Raw genomic sequence first — 17,513 nt, forward strand, 5'->3', positions numbered from 1 at the left:
TTCTGGGTCGAGTTCTTGCAGTTGTCTTCCCATGGATCGGTTTCCTTCACCCAGTGTCTCGAGAATGGTTCTGCCGGTCTTGGTTGACGATAGCCGCTCTCGCTGCGCCTCCAGTTGCGCCTCGATGAGCTCATCGACCGTGTTGTGGGTGCCTAGTTGCAGGAGTCTTCTTGTACTCGTTGACTCGCCCAAGCCCAGCGCTCGCTTGTGCATCCTCCGTATCATGACGTCGATTTTGGCCTTTTCAGTCTGTGTCCACTGGTGGTACGCGACCGTGTAGGCGACGTGGCTTATTGCGAAGGACTGCACCAGTCTCGACAACGCCTCCTCACGCATGCCCGTCTTCTTGGTGGACACTCGCTGTAGCAGTCGCATCGTGCTTGCCTTCTTGGTTGCCAGCTTTCTCATGAGGTTTTCCTTGTTGCCTTGCCGTTGATGAACATGCCCAGCACCCTGATCTCCTGCACTTCGGGGATCCATTGGCCCGTCTTTGTGATTATTTCTAGGCGGTCACATTCTCTCGGGGGCAGTGGTTGTTTGCCCGGCTTGCGGGGGGTGTACGTCAGGAGCTCTGACTTGGCCGGTGAGCACTGTAAGCCCGTCCGTTCCAGACTGTTCTCGATGGCCGTGATCGCCTTCTGAATTCTTCTTTCGATGCCCGCGTCCGTACCACCGGCAGTCCATAGGGTAATATCGTCTGCATAGACGGTGTGTCGGACGCCCTTGACTTCCGCCACTGCTTTGGCCACGCGGATCATTACGATGTTGAAAAATAGCGGCGAGATTACCGACCCCTGGGGGGTTCCCACGCCGTTCGCGTCCTGTTCTGGTATTTCAATTTCTCCCACGCGGAGCTCGATCTTGCGGCCCGTCAGGAAGTCTTCTATGTACTTGTTGCTACGCTCTCCCATATTGAGCCTCGAAACTTGCGCCAGTATGGCCGAGTGTTTTACTCGGTCAAAGGTGCTTTGTATGTCCAGTCCCAGTATCACTTTACTGTCTCTCGTTTCGTTTTCGATGATTTCCTGTTTCAGCTGCAGCATGGCATCTTGGGTGCTTTAGCCTCTTCGGAATCCAATCATCGAGTCTGGGTACAGCCCCTCTTCTTCTAGATATTCCTGCCACCTGTTCGCCAGCACGTGCTCGAAGACTTTCCCCACGCACGAAGTCAGCGAGATGGGTCGCAGGTTTTCGATGCTCGGTGGTTTGCCCGGTTTCGGGATGAGCACCGTTCTAGCCGTTTTCCACTGCATCGGTAGTTTGCCGCTCTGCCAGCACTTGTTGTAGTATTTCGTCAGTGCTTCTATCGATGAGTCGTCGAGATTCCTCAGGGCCTTGTTAGAGACCCCGTCTGGACCCGCCGCCGATCTGCTGTTCAGCTGTCGTATGGCTTGCGTTACTTCCGGCGTCGTGATCTCTCTGTCCAGTTTTTCATTCGGGGCTCCTGCGTATCCCGGGTGTTTCTCGGTCTCCGCTTGCGGCATGTACTTGGTTTTGAGCTTCTGGATCAGCTCTTCCTTGCCTAGGGACTTTTTAGCTTCGTGCATGACTTGGGCCATGCGGTTCTGCTGATACGACTTAGTTTTTGTTTCGTCTAGTAGGTGTCTGATTAGGGACCAGGCTTTGTTCTGGTGCAGGCTGCCGTCGATGCGGTTGCATACCTCGTCCCATTGCTGCCTGCATAGCAGCGCGCTGTGCTTCTCGATGGACCGGTTCAGCTCGGTTACCTTCTTGCGTAGTTTGCGGTTCCACCGCTGCTTTTTCCAGGGCTCCTTGATTGATTTCCTTGCGTCGATTAGGTGCGCCAAGCGACTGTCCACGCACGGGACGCTCTTGTTCGTCGCTATATTTTTGGTCGCCTCTTGTATCCCCTTCCTTAGCTCGGTCGTCCAAGCTTCGATGTCTTCGATGTCCGTCTGTCCCGGGCCGTTTCTTATCTGCAGACGGAAGGCGTCCCAGTCGGTCCATTTGTGTTCGATTGTGCGTCCCCCTTCGTTCTTCAGCTCGATCTCCAGTATGTAGTGGTCGCTCCCCAGGTCTTCCCTGGTGTTGCGCCACGTGACTTCCCCTACGTTTTTGACAAAAATCGGGTCCGGTGTGGAGTCCCGCTGGGTCGACGTCGGGGCCGTTCTCGTAGGCTGTTTGTGATCCGTGATTAGGATGTACCCTTGCTCCGTTGCCTCGTGCATTAGGTCTCTGCCCTTGGCCGTGTCTCTGCTGCAGCCCCACGCCTGGTGCGGTGTGTTGAAGTCGCCTCCCACCACCATCGGTGCGGCTCCTCTGGCGAGGCTGTTCGTCGCTCTCAGAATGATCTTGAACTTTTGGCAGTAGTCCTTTGGATTGCTGTAGACGTTCGTTATGTAGAGTCCCCGCTTACGACCTTTTCCCGGGGCGATTTCGATGCAGACGAGTTCGCACTTCGTTTTTTTCCTCGGTTTTTTTCTATTGCGGTCAGGCCCTTTCGTAAGAAGGTGCAGACCCCTCGTCGACCGGTCGTGTCGGCGTGTGCTCTGTACCCCGTTAGTTTCGGGTCCTGCACCACTGTCTCCTGCAGCATGATGATGTCCGGCTTTTTTGGCGAGCTCCGAATGTGTTGCTGCAGCACCGCCTTCTTGTTTCCGAAGCTTTGACAATTCCATTGCCAGATGGTAAACGGCTCGGTTTCCGGCTTTCCTGTGCGTTGTCTTGGCATTGTTATTATTGCATCGTGGGTTGCTGCACCTGTTATTGGACGTAGAGATGATTGGCGAACTGCGCCGCGAATATTGGGTTGCGTATCATTATCTTCTGCGTCTGTTCGACGATCTCGAAGCGCTCGCACAGGTTCCGGTGGGACGCCGTCAGGGTGGAGAGCATCTCTTCCAGCCTTGCGAAGCGCTGTTCCGTTGCGTCGCCAGGTTTTTGACTGTGGTCGTTAGGTTGCCCACCGTGACCGTTAAGTTGCACACCGTGGTCGTCAGCTTTTCGATTTGGGCGTCGTAATTTTTCTTGGTCGACGGTCTCGCTCGTTTCTTTGGCGCCTCTTCGTCTTCGTCCTCATCTTTCGCAATTTCCATCGCCGTGTCGTTCTTTGGCTGCTCCTCTTGCTGATGTTGCTTTTGCTGCTGTTGTCGCGGTTGTACCTGCTTCTGCTGGGCCGCTTGCTTTTGCTGCTGTAGCTGCTGCGTTTGTGGCGCGCTCGTCTGGTCCGCTTTGTTTTCTTGAAGCTCTTCTCCTTGGTGGTATCTCTGTTGTTGCTGCTGTTGTTGTATTAGCGCTTGCATGCTCCGGAGTTTCTTCTCCATATCTTCGAGCTTTTTTGCCATCGTCTCGTTGGCCGCTCTCAGCTGTTCGCAGCATTGGTTGCCTCTCTTGTGCCCGTTCCCGCTGGCAGTGTCGGCCCAGCTCACGCCTTCCCACGGCTGTTGCTGCTGCTCGCTGCCGCGCAGGTGCCTCGTTTGTAAAGTCCCTCTTTGTGACGCACTCCGGGACGCGGGGATCCGGCGCGATGCACTTCGCGAGGCGCTGCGCGACGCGTGGCACGAGCCGATCACCCCACGTGACGTCACGTCGCCCAGCCGAGGGAAGGAGTCCGGCGATGGCACGCGCTGTCTCTCGGCGTTTCGGCGCTCCCACCTTCGTCTTCTCACCACGAAAAGAATTTTAAATTTTGCCTTGCAGACCTTATCTCCGGTTGGGTGACCTTCGCCGCACAGTTTACATTTGGGAACGCACTAGTGTCCATCGTTGGGGTTGCTCACTCCGCACGACAGGCACACTTTCGCGTTGGGTGTTGGGCACACGTCGCCCCGATGGCCGACCCTGCCACAGCACCTACACACCTCAATCTGTTTTCTGTACAACCTGCACGATCCGTATCTCACGTATCTTGGCACCTTTTCGCTCTCGAAGGCGACGATGACCGTCATAGACGTTCCAATGCGCTTGGCTCCCACTGCCGTCGGATTGTGCTTGGTTAGAATCTGCTCTAATATTTCGGCCTCGCTGTCTTCCGTTGGCATCCATTTGCTTACTCCCTTCACCGGTCCGGGTTCCCACGTGGGAAGATGGTGTAATTTTTTGTCGATCTTGCCGCACGGTCGCATTTCCACCTACCGGTGGAATTTGTAAAGTACAATAGGTTTCGCACTCAAATCAGCCTCAAGGTCGCCATCCTAAGCTTTTGGCCGCCGAAATACTCACCCGCAGAGGTGGCTCCGTGGCTAAGGCATTGTGCTGTGAGCCCAAGGACGCGGCGTCGATCCCGGCCGCGGTGACTGCATGCTTTTCTGATCGAAGCGAAAAGCGAAAACACCCCTGCGTATCTAGATTTCGGCGCATGTTAAAGATCCCCAGGTGGTGGAAATTAATCCGGAGCCCTCCATTACGGCGCACCTCATAGCCCAGGTGTAGAAATCCCCAAAATTCGAAAAGAAATCGCAAAAAATCTTCTAAAGATATATCCGTGGAATGTTGTCGTTATCACCGCAATCATCGCTATCATTACGACTTAACATAAAGGGGAGAAAGCTTGGGAGGAGCCTGTAGCCATCCGGCGCTTGGCGGAAAGAATGGAGCAAGTCGCGCGGCATTTCATTCCCTCAGGAGGACACTGGCAACGGCGGCGAAAGGCCCTACGTCATGGCACAGCCCAAGCGGTGCCATTGGTTGGCTGGCGCAGACAAGTAGAGGAGGAGGGGAGAGAGAGCGGCATCATCACAGCTGTTGTGGAGAGGAGGAGAGGTGCGGACGCCGGACCCTGGACGACAGAGGGTCGACTAAGAGATGCTTTGCATCTAAAATGGGACATGGAAAATCTCTTCAGGTGGCGTTTCCGGCTTCATGGAAGTGATGGTCAGGGCTTCTTCCCAAAATTTTTTTTTCCTCCCTGAGAATTAGGCTTTATCGATCCTCGTACCGTTGCAGCCACCGTCGCAAAAATTTCCCACGACTTTAAGAGATAAATTTGACGCCAATAATAAATTAGCTAAATCTGACATCATTAAGAAAGTATCAGGTTGAGGACAGTCCTGGCCATCGTTGGAAAATATGCATCCCGTTTTGCAAACAAGTAATGATAAAGTTTTCGTAAGTAAATTAACCGAGTATATATCGAAACGTCAACCCATCCTAATTACGAAGATACAGCAACGCGTTTCCTGTACAATTCCTACCGCTATTACTGCCTGGCCGAGCCCGCTTCTTCAGAGGGATGAAGAAGACGAAGAGCAAAGGATGCAGCGCAGGAGTCATGGGCCCACCGCTCCGTTAGGAATAATTCTGTGCTATTACTGCATGTCCATCGTAGCCTTCTGTTTAATCATACTCATCGTGGTGTCTCCGCGAAAGGAACCGCCCACGGGTCCCTCCAACTCTTCGTGCCTCGGGGCCGCCCTCCTGGAGCTGTCCAGATACGTTAACGTGACCGCCAACCCCTGCACCGACTTCGACCGGTTCACGTGCTCCAGGAGAGGCCGAGAGGAGATCAGGGCGGCAGCGCGTAAAAGATACCTGCAAACCGTGGTCCACCCAACCTACCAATCCTCCTGCAGCGGGAAAGTCTGCAAAACCATGCACGCCATGTACGCTTCCTGCGTGCGCGAATTGCTCGACCCTGCAACCACGCCGGAGAAGTTATTCGACGATATCACCACTGCGCTCGAGAACATCGCCGGTTCTGCGCGACCAGACCCAGCTGAACTTGTCGGCGTTCTCGACATCACGTACGGGCTGGGAATACTTTTTCGCCAGGCTTTTCATCGCCTTTCAGGACATAACCGGATCTCGGTGGCACTGAGTCCCCTACAACCAAGGACACAAACAGTCGGCTGGTCTTTCTTGAAGCGTCTTCTAACCTTTCTCCGAAGGAAGAATAACCTTACAGCCACTGCGGGAGACATCAGAGAACTGATTAATCTGATGTCTGAGAACTCCCAAAACGACAGCGAAAAAACACTGAAAGGGTCGACTTCACTGCTGAGCACGCTTCACCCAAACGTGACTCTCCATAGCTGGCAAAAATCCATAGATCTTCTTTGCGAGTGCGTGAGCTCTGACAACGCCCACGTCGTAGTATCGGCTCCCGGCCTTCTCAAGGCCCAGCTTGGAGTATACGCTGACAAAGACCGCCGCGACCACGTCACGTCGTACATCATCGCAGTGTGCAGCATGGAACTGTTCGATAACATCATACACTCCTCGAACGAGACGAGCCGCTTACCGCGTATCGCGCTCTGTGATTCGACACTGCTCAAGTTCTACACGCACTGGGACTTCGTGGCCATAGAGCGAGGCGGCAGCTCCGAGAAGGACGCCATGATCCGGTCGCTCTACGACGTCATCGTCAAGGCCGCAAAGCACGAAATTGCAGAACTCATGGGCACCAGCCAAGCTGTAAGCGAAGTACTGACCGCGCTGTCTAGTATGCAGGTGCTAGACCTCCAGGCCGTGATGTCTGTTTATACGCCTCACTTGCCGGCGTTCCAGGACGTCGGCATCGTTCGCACTCGCTTAGCCGTTCGGGGCTTCTCCGTGAAGAAGCGGGTCATAGACGTGAGCTTGGGTCTGCAGGAACTCTGGACGAGCAGAGACGACGTGTTCTGGAACGAGGTCATCGTGTTCGGCCGCCACGTGGCCTTCTCGCCCAGCGTGTACGCGGAGCTGCGGACGGACTGCGGACCGGACGCCATGTTGTTCAACGCTCACGTGGTCGGAGTTGATCTGGCGGACAAGCTGATACTCAGGCTCTTCGAGGAGGCGCGCCTAGGCCGATTCGGTGGGAGCGCCTTTTTAGACAGCATCGCCTGCTTCCATCCCGGCGAGTGGGCGCAAGACACGTTCCACCCGTTCTTGGCGATGAACGTCGTGCTGCGTGCGCTTGCGATCACGAAGTGGCGCCAACAGTGGGGAAGGGTGGGCACCTGGAAGGTTTCGCACGACCAGCTGTTCTTCGTGGCCTTCTACCTGCACCAACTGTGTCCGTTGGACGACCAGAGCAGCCACAGTGCCGAGTATCATCTACAAAATTTCGCCCAATTCCGAAAGGCTTTCAACTGTGGCCCACCGAGGCCGGACGCTGATCACGTGGACTGCCCGTGGTAGTTTCAAAGAACACTACCTAGGCTAGCTTTATTTCGCCCCCAGTGCGTTCTTTGTGGTTTTTGCATGGCGCCACTTGGTTGCACGAAAAGTTTATGTTAATTTTTGAAACAACGTTTTTAGTTTTCATCAGCCTATTTGGGCCTCAGTAAAGTGCGTCCGAAATAGTGGACGTATTGAGTCCTGTATTACGTAGCGCACGAACTATCTGAATAACACAGCTCGTTTCGTAATTTCGTAACCTGTATTTCACACAAACAGTACTGTGCTGGCAACTTGAGTGATGCGTGGGTGCGTATGTGCGTTCCTGTGTGCCTCCGTGTGTGCGTATGTGCGTGTGCGTGTACGTGTGCGCGGGCGCGCGGGCGCGGGCGCGCGTGTGTGTGTGTGTGTGTGTGTGTGCGCGAGAGAGAGAGAGAGAGAGAGAGAAGAGAGAGAGAGAGAGAGAGAGAGAGAGAGAGAGAGGGAGAGAGAGGAGAGAGAAGAGAGAGAGAGAGAGAGAGAGAGAGAGAGAGAGAGAGAGAGAGAGAGAGAGAGAGAGAGAGAGAGAGAGAGAGAGAGAGAGAGAGAGAGAGAGAGAGAGAGAGAGAGAGAGAGAGAGAGAGATTGCCTTGCGGCATAAAGCTCATCATTGGGTACGGCACCGCAACCGCTTCGTGCAGAGAAGCGATGAAAAATAGGCCGTGTAATGCTCGTTTCGCTGAAAATGTCGTCGGAAGACGATAGCCTTCTGCCGTTCCTGCCCCATAAAAGCCCTCTTCTCTCCCTCGCCAACCTCTCCCGCCCTCCGCCTCTCTTCTGTCACGCTAAACACGGTGGAGGTTTGCTCTAGTCAAGTTTTTCCAGGTTCCAAGGTTCCACTTCTACCGAAGCCCAACAAGCCGCCGGGCATAGAGAGCCTGCGCCCCATCTCTCTCACGTCGTGCGTGGGGAAGGTGTTGGAGCACGTTCTCAACGACCGGTGGCAACGGTATCTCGAGTCCAACGGCCTGTACCCCGACCCCATGCTGGGCTTCCGCTCGCGGCTGGGGACACAGGACGCAATGCTGCTGCTGCAACGCGAGGTGCTGGCTCCGCCGTCGGGACCGACCTCGGACAACCGCGCCATCCTGGGCCTGGACCTGCAGAGCGCCTTCGACAAGGTGAAGCACTCGGCGATCCTGGCCCAAGTGTCCCGGCTCGGCCTGGGCCAACGGTCTTACAACTACGTTCGAACCTTCCTGACCGGCCGCACGGCCCGACTGGAGGTGGGCGGGACACAACTCGAGGAGCGAGAACTGGGCAGCGTCGGCACGCCGCAGGGCTCTGTCATCTCGCCGCTGCTATTCAACCTCGTAATGATCGGCGTGGCCCGCCGCCTGGACGAGCTACCCGACGTCCGCTACACCATCTACGCCGACGACATTACGCTGTGGGTGCCGGGCGGCAGCGACGGCCACATCGAGTCGGCGTTACAAGAGGCGGTGGACGGCATAGAGGAGAGCCTGCGCGGCACGGGTCTCCGATGCGCCCCGCAAAAATCGCAACTCCTGGTCCTGCCCCCGACGGGACGTCACCGCAAGAAGACCGAAGCGGAGCGCAGCATCGTGGTACGCGGGAGCGACGGCACGGCGATCCCCGAAGCGACGAGCATCCGCGTCCTGGGTATGCACATCGACGCGAGCCGACGCTACAACACCACCACTGTCGAACGGTTGGTAACAAAGATGGGCATCGCCACGCGCCTCGTCAAGCGCCTCGCCACGCGGGCGCGCGGCATGCGAGAAGCGAGCCTGCTGCGCCTGCTGCAGGCGTTCGTGATCAGCCAGGTGGCCTACGTGGGAGCCTTCCACGACTGGCGGACCCAAGAACGCGCAAAGATCGACGCGGCGATACGCAAGTCGTACCGGGCGGCCCTGGGACTCCTCAACAGCACGAGCAACGCGGCCCTCGCGTCTCTAGGAGTACACAACACGCTCTCGGAGATCAGCGAGGCGCAGCGAACGTCGCAACTGGAGCGCCTAGGGTCGACCCGCACGGGCAGAAGGTTACTACAGCGCGTGGGACTAAGCTGCTCCTTCGACGAGGAGGACGAGCTAGTACCGCTGCGCGACGACATCGCAACCAGCCTGGTGATCCCGCCGCTACCCAAGAACGTGGCGCCGGGGCGAAACTCGGAGCGGAGGATGGCGCGGGCGTGCGCGCTCGCCAAGGGGTACAATGGGAGGAGCGACGCGGTGTACGTGGACGCTTCCAAACGCCGCGACAGGGAAGACACCTACGCCGTGGTGGCGATACGAGCCGCCACGGGAGAAGTACTAAGTGCGGGCAGCGTGCAAGCCAAGACCGCCAGACAGGCGGAGGAGGCGGCCATAGCGCTGGCCCTGCTTCACCCCGACACGCGAACGGTGTTCAGCGACTCGAAGTCGGCCATCGCCAATCTCGCCAGGGGTATGGTCTGCAAGACAACGATGCGAGTCCTTTCCGGCATCGGGGAAGGCGCGCGCAAGAACGCAACGACGACCGTGCGCTGGTTTCCGGCCCACATGGGTCGGGAGCTGCGAGGCGGCTACAGGAACGTCAACGAGGCAGCCGACGCTGCGGCCCGTGATCTCGCCGCGTGCCGGGCCGCGCCAGCGACGGACGCCGACGTCGACGAGGAGCCAAGCAACGACGAGGACGACAACGGCGCAGAGCCCCTGACCACATACGGTGCTACGCTGTGTTGGTATAGGACAGAGAGGCAGGCCTATCCTCCGCCCCACCCGGGGCTCGCGAGGAGAGAGGCCGTGCTTCTACGACAACTGCAAACCGGGACAGTGCTTACGCCGGCGCTCGCGCGCCACGTGTGCCCGGACATGTACGAGGACGAGGTGTGCAGTGTGTGTGCGCGTGTGAACGCAGACTTGGCCCACTTGATGTGGGGATGTGCGGACCACGACTCAAGTGCGGGGAGGCCGATCCTCCCACCGGACATTGCGGACTCAGTGCGCTCTTCGGGGCGAGAAGATCAGCTAAGGGCCATCCAGCGGCTCGAGGCTGCACTGGACAGGCAAAGGCGAAAGGGGAACCCGCACTCCCCTCGGCCTCCTCCTGCGGGAGCGAGGGCTAGGGGCGACAGCGGCGGCACTCCAAGTAGCCCGCGCCGACCAGACGTAGACCTCGGGGTCGGCCCGACGCCGCGGTGAGCGGTGAAGACTGCGGGACGGTGAAGCCCTGCGTGGCCTGATCCGTCCCCGACTGCCGGTACCTCAATAAAGTCCTTTCTCTCTCTCTCTCACGCACCATATATGCGTGAGAAGTCATTTGAGTTGAACTTGCAATGCCGCCACCAGCGGGAGTCTTTCTAGTGTTCCGTGGTTAAAATATTCTTTTAGCGCGATTTCTTGCGTTTGCTATCACAAAAATTACGCCCACGCCTATATACAACTAAAAGAACAGTTCCGGTATCAGTTATGCATTTATGTTTCGCTTCAAATATATACCTGATGTTTTATTTTCGCAGAACCACGTTGAGAGGTATGAAAAATGCTACCAGATTTAGTGATTCGGAAATTTTCTGCCTATCTAAACGTCTCATTCAAGAATTCTAGTAGCTTTTGGCCGGGCGGCACAATCGAGTGGCGCACGGATTGACAGACAGACCAAAATTTTTGCGTATATATGTAGCCTAAGGAAGACTATCGCCTCTAACAATAGCTGGTGCTGGGGTCCCCATATCCCCCGCTGGGCGTCTCCCAACGTGGAGAGTTGCGCCACGAAGCGTTGCACGCGTGCGGTTCGAAGTGCGGAGCAGGTTCATTGCAGATGGTCTGAGTCAACTTCCGCCGCAGGGAGTGTACAAAACAAAGAGCACCATGGCACATTCGGTAGGCGCGTTTTCAAAGGCGATAGTCTTGCTTGAGCTACTCAAAGGCGAAATTTTTCGTCTGTCTGTCTGTCTGTCTGTCTGTCTGTCTGTCTGTCTGTCTGTCTGTCTGTCTGTCTGTCTGTCTGTCTGTCATTTTTACCGCCCGGACAAACTTGGGAAAAATTCTTGAGCGAGCCGTTTATAGGCATAACACTTTACACCTAATAAATCTATAAGGATGCTCCATATTTCTCAACATTGTCCAGCAAAAAAATAATACAGTCAAACCTCGTTATAACGGAGTACTATCGGTACAGCAAATTACTACGTTATAACCGGTATTTGTTGTAACAGTAGAGGTAAAAATCGACTATACCAAATCGACAATCTGGCTCGCGCAAAAATATTTGCTACAAAAATGCATTTTTTTTAAGGCTTCGAACCCACTATAAACAAGGTAACCCTTACCTTTCTCCTCGTTGTATTTCAAGCTCAATGAACCGGAACGCCAGTACGTGAAAATACAAAAGTTCACTTTACAAAACAGGCCTGCGCCCTTATTTATTTGGTGAAGGATGTGATCTTCGTCTGGTGGCGACTCACAGCACTGAGCAGGATGAAGGTTTCCGCAGTGTCTACGAACAAAAGGCCCTTTATACTTCTGCAGTTTCGGACTACGGGGGTTTTTACAAGTAGCTTCTTAGCCTCGCCTTTTCATCCTAGCTCGCTCGGACGGCGTTACGGTGTAGCCTGTCACGGTCCCTTCGCCGCGGCGTAACTCAGAGGCTTCGAAAGCCAAGCGGCTATGCCAGGATATAAGTAGCATAAGCTAAGGTTCAGCTGGTTATTCTTAGCTTTGCCTAGGATTAGCTGATCATCATGCTTTCTGCTGCTTATGATTCAATCCAAATCCAATCCAAATCCAATCCAAATCCAATTCAAATTCAATCCAAGCCAATCCTCGCGCTTGCGCAGCATGGCTCTCCAGGAGCTACGCGAAACTGGTCAACCTCGGCCAGTGTAGCCAATCCAATCAAATCAAATCCAAGCCAAGCCAACTAAACGTACGAAAATTACCAAAAGCAACACAAACACAAGATACTCACAGGAATAACGCAAGGAAAATACTGACGAATCCCTTTGCACTTCGTATCGCTTTCACGTTAAGTAAAACTGCTTTAATTTTTATATGCGATATCGCGATCGGCTCTCACGGTTCCGGTTTCGTTTAAAACAAGGTGTTATTGAAATAAAGCGTCACCAACCAAAGTTTGTACTTTGTTCACTATAGCCGATAATTCGCTACATCAGTGTTCGTTACAACTAGGTGCGGCTGTGTTATGCTTATTTGAGGAAGCACGTCAATACATAACTGCTGTTGATTGATTGATTGATTGTGGGGTTTAACGCGCCGACGCAACGCAGGCGATGAGGCGCGCCGTAGTGGAGGGCTCCGGATTAATTTTGACCACCTGGGGATCTTTAACGTGCGCCGAAATCTCGTACACACGGGCGTTTTTGCTTTTCGCCTCCATCAGAAAAGCGGCCGCCGCGGCCGGGAATCGAACCCGCGACCTCGTGCTCAGCAGCGCAACGCCTTAGCCACTGAGCCACCGCGGCGGGTCATAACTGCTGTTTGCGATGTTCTTTTATTTAACAGTAGATGTATGCTAAACTTTTGCGAGAGCAAATCAAAAAGAAAATATGTCTGACTACTTCCATTCTTGGTGGGATGAGGCCTGTTATTCTGTAAAGCGGGCACCAGGGCAAGCTCACTTGTATTATGGAGAAACCAGAAAAATTGGGGGAAGGGACGTTGGGGGAAATTTATCATATAACGCTGAAATATTCATTTCGTCGTCTGCGCTTGTGAAAACTGTCAGCATTATCCTCACACTGTATTATAACCCGAGGTGCCAAGCACCATCAATTAAATGTAAAGAAAAGGCAGTCTTTGTTTATCTTGCAACAAGTATCCACAAGTAGCCCTTGCTGTTATCACCTGATATTAGGGCGCACTACGTGACCCATAGCCACCAGTCTATGTATTATAAAAATAAACACAGCACCGCAAATAACAGACAAGTAACGCTCCGACCGTCTAGCTTCTAGCCAGTCGAATAAACGCTCGAATGTGTTCGAAACACACCATAGGTGCCACACCCTGCATGGTCCGGAAAAGCAGAGCCCGATTAGCTTAAAGGCCTCTGCAGTGGGAGTTCAGTCCTGATAAGATTTTTCTCAATGATAACTGTTGAAACTTTATGATCACCGCGGCACCGATGAGATTATCATCATCGGCGCCTGTCATCACGCGGGGTCAGCTCCCGCTCGAGCTGCTTCGTTATCGCCTATTCGCCATCTTGAAAAATAGAACACCACCGCATCACCGGGACGTCTCGGCCCTTGGTCTCTCCTCTTATTTTATATGGTTCCGCTAAACCCGGGAGGAAGGCCCTATGCGATTCGGAGTCATCCGAAGTTTGGCCTATCAGAAGGAGGACCCTTCGATGCCGACAGACGCGATGGGCAGACAAGACAACAAGACAACATCACCTCCGACGATTTTCTTTGCTGTGTCTAGAAGGCGATTCCGCAAAAGGTGAGGGGAACGCCGCAGCTCATCGCGCAATGTAAAACGAACTACCTTTGATGCACGAACAGGGTGTTTTTCAATCTAAGGTGCGCCTGCACTAACTGAAGGTGACAAGAGAAAGGACGCGGTTAATTGCTCGTGAACTACGCAGAAACGCAGAAGCCGCATTAGGGTTGACGGTAATGCCGAGCGATGTTTGCGAGCTGTTGACGAGCTTTCTGCGCCAGCTGTGGAAAATTGAAGTTGAACTGAGACTGTTGAATGAGGAAATTGAACCGCTTATTGACATCGACCTCTTGGATGACGAATTCGCAACCAACGTAGAATACGAAGATGAAATGACTCATGTTATGATTCGTATATACTATAAATTGAAAGCCAAAAAATACGACACCAAAGAACAGTGCCTGATCAGTGAGATAGTAAATTCATCTACAAACTTCAGTAAGTTTTACACATTGACCGAGACATTCCATTGCCCACCTGATTTGAACTCTAAAGAGGACTCGATGACGGAGACTTCGCCTACGTCAGATTTCCTATCGCAGCCACAAAATGACATTGACCCCGATCCGCTGGTTGCGCGTGACCTTCGAACAAACGATGCCTTGGTCTCGTATGCATTCGAAGAGCCCGCCGGGACGATCGCAGGCAAGACAGGCTGCTCATCGAACCCCCCACCACTAGGACAATCTTCGTGTAGCGAACGTCTCGAGCAGCCGTTCACGTGTGTCCTACCTGAAATGCTAAAAGAACTAGATGAAACACAAATATCTGCAAAGAACAGACAAGCGAAACAGGACACTAAAGAGAGGGATCCGGATGGTTTCCCAAAACATCTAAAGATAGCTGTTGCACTGACCCGAATACGCATTCGGAAGGAAGCAATTCGCGGCAGACGCCATTCGGAGGACAAGGCATCTCACAACGACACTCGAATAATTAAAGTGCAGCGCTCAAGAAAGGGGCGGGTGCCTTCAAGACACTGTTTTCACGCAGAAGGGGAAAATGCTGAAAAACTCTCATCTGTGTACAAGACCATCGAAGACAGGCTACTGATTTCTGCGTGGTGACGTGGACTGCAAAGACACACACTGCGTGTGCTCAAACGGTGGCCCCAGTAGCAGTTTCGCCATCTGAATGCCTCACCGGATCGACAGGAACGAACTAACTGTACCAGCTGAACGCGGAACGACCAGGGCCTCTTTGTGGCCGGGGAAGATGTGAAAACTTCGTCATCATCGCGGCACCGATGAGATTATCATCATCGGTGCCTGTCATCACGCGGGCGCAGCTCCCGCTCGAGCCGCTTCGTTATCGCCTATTCGCCATCTTGAAAAAAAGAACACCACCGCATCACCGGGACGTCTCGGCCTTTGGTCTTCTTATTCTACAATAACTATTTTTCTCACATAGCATAAAAATTACTAAATAAAAATTTAACCCGTGTCACTAAACGACCCTATGCACACAAGATTATGCCTAACGATCTAAAGTTCATGGAAGAAAATGTGAATTTGGTTTCGCTTGGCGTTGATATTGTCGCGTTGCATGCCAGTACAATCTCCTTCGGGAAAATATTAGCATCGTGCAATTTCGCTGTTGAGGGTGCGTGCCTTGCGCGGTACGCAGCCCTTTGGACTGAAGAAGAGGACGCTAACGCCCCCGCGTCCTACGATCGCGTGCCTGGGTCATTCAGCCATATAGTTAGTAAAGTTACCGTCGGACGGCACTCTAAACACAGCCGAATTTAATTAGGCAGCGTCTGGAACCCCGCGCGGGGCACGAGATTTAGCCCCCTCGCAACGGCTCCTGCCCCGCGTGACGTCATATACAGTCGAACCCCGCTACAACGAACGCCGCTTCAACGAAATTTCCGCTTCAACGAAATATTTCCAATTCCCCGTCAGCCAGCCATAGAAGTCCATGCAACAAAGTCATCGCCACAACGAACCATTTGTCAGGCTTGCTTTCGCTTCAACGAAATTTTCAATGATTTGGGCTGGGTTTGAACAATTATTTTACAATAAAATAAGCATAGCGCCAGCTTTATGTAACTTTTTATACATTCAGGACGCTTAGTTTCACCGAAAACATGCGCGGTGCGGCCACACCGCCACAAAAAAAAAAAAAAAAAAAAACTCATAGGCGGACGCCATTGTTTGATGGTGATAACGATGTGGCTGGCCGTCTTTACATGAGGCGCAGGCCCGGTTCACCAAGCCGGAGCTACAGCCAATCCGTATCCAGTTGAAATCGCACAAATGTGCTCCGCTGCTGGCGCGGCGCCGTCATGTATGCTTTGTGAGCAGCTGTCCTTGCCGTTTTCCGTCTACCATTCTTCATAGCCAAGAGCAAAAATCATGTTTGCGTGTTTGGTCTTGAAGCCAAGTCATCCTATCTTAGTCATGAGCGCGCAGTTGTGTTAAATGCAAGCGCGCGCGTCTAACCTGCCAAGGTCAGTAGCTGCCGCGCCGTGTCAGATGATAAGATAACGGCACTGCTCCTGCTACAAGTGAGAGGGGGGCTTCCAACGGCCTAGCAGCTATCTGCAAGTAATCAGCTCGGTGAACACGCCTTGTTGTACAGCAATACGTTTTGCGCCTGCATTTCTTCACCCCACTCCGCAACGCGTTCTTCGCGTGCAGTGAAAGAACAGATAACCATTGGTATCTTTGTTATCCGAATAAACATGACGTTATTGCGCGTCACTCCTTTTTCTAAACATTGTATTATGCTGCCAATGATGCGGAAGCATACGGGGCTATTTTTCTGGCCTTTCCGTGGTGTGTTGCGGCAGATTTCGCCTCAACGAATTTTCGCTTCAACGAAATTTTTCGCACGTCCCGTCAATTTCGTTGTAGCGGGATTCGACTGTATACGTCATAGTGACGTCATATTAACAGCAATTGTTATTAGTTTGCGTAGTAGAATACAAAAATCACATTTTTTTACATTTTAATAAAAAATTAGGAAGCCACTCATTTGCTAGAAGTTTTATAAAAGAATTTTTTTATTCGTTCTTTCGGAAGCCGCCGATGCTGCCGCTGCTGGCGGTATGGCGTATCCGAAAGTGCCGAAAGCCCTGAATGCCTGAATTTCTTGGGTCGACAACGTAGATGAAGCAGAGTTGATAGAGTTAGAAGCACTATCAGAATGTGCGAGAACGTTGCCGTATGCGGGCACCAAGCCAGCCTTTCCACACGGTAGCGAAATTCTCTCGAGTAATGCTGACCTGTGACCGCCTGCTGTATGCCGATGGTACCTGCGTTAGATCTACGACATCGCGCAGCCGAGTGGCCCCGTTCGAACAACCCACGTCCCACGCAAGAAAAGACACCGTCCGAGCGTGATTATGTGAGCCTGCTGCGGCATGTCCGCGCGGCGGCATCTGCTATCAACAGTTTGCACCACGGCACAACAGTTTGCACCACGGCAAGTTCAGAATGCTTAAATGGGTGGCCTGAAATCGCGGTGTGTTTTCAAAATGACAGCAGCGCGGAACTTACAGTGCTCAGGACGTAGGCTGGACGCGGCCACTGATATTTTACTGGTCGCATGTGCGCATTAGAAGTGCAAACCACGGATAGCTAGAAAAGGTAATCATTGGTGTTCCCACACATGTACCGCGTACAACCCAGCACAGTAGTTTCCCCTTTAAGGAGATTAGCAAAGAAGACCCGAAAATCTGCAGTTTGTCGCGTTTTTTGTATGTATTTTCGAGTGGACTGAATTGTGGCTTAGAATTGTTTACCCGAAATAAGTTTTGTGCGCGGAAAAGTCTGGTGATCATGGGCTTCTTGCATCATAAATGCATGGTATTCAGCGCTTGAAAAGATTTTTCAGAAGAAATTATTGCAGCTGTAGTGGTGAGCCATTTCACTACAGTAAAATGTGGCAGAAATACATCTGCGATACAAAGTATGTGAAAGAGTGAGAACATTGGCAGTCTCGTATCCCGTGGCCCAGATTGTGGCTGGGTAGTTTCCATCATGCATTCAGCTCCTCACA

General features: G+C 53.1%; 1 protein-coding gene across 1 annotated transcript; it reads right to left on the reverse strand.

Annotated features, from left to right (window-relative positions):
- Window positions 1-404: 404 nt before the first annotated feature.
- Window positions 405-2,267, reverse strand: LOC144168602 (uncharacterized). The gene is made up of 2 exons (XM_077697551.1): window positions 1,265-2,267; window positions 405-925 (listed from the first exon to the last, which is right to left on the reverse strand). Exons 1-2 carry the CDS (start codon window positions 2,265-2,267, stop codon window positions 405-407), a joined length of 1,524 nt encoding a protein of 507 aa, XP_077553677.1.
- Between the last annotated feature and the right edge of the window lie 15,246 nt (window positions 2,268-17,513).

This window comes from Haemaphysalis longicornis, unplaced genomic scaffold (genome assembly GCF_048455015.1).
Source record: "Haemaphysalis longicornis isolate Haplotype H1 unplaced genomic scaffold, Haemaphysalis longicornis Haplotype H1 scaffold_2, whole genome shotgun sequence".
In the NCBI taxonomy this organism is placed as follows: Eukaryota; Metazoa; Arthropoda; class Arachnida; order Ixodida; family Ixodidae; genus Haemaphysalis; species Haemaphysalis longicornis.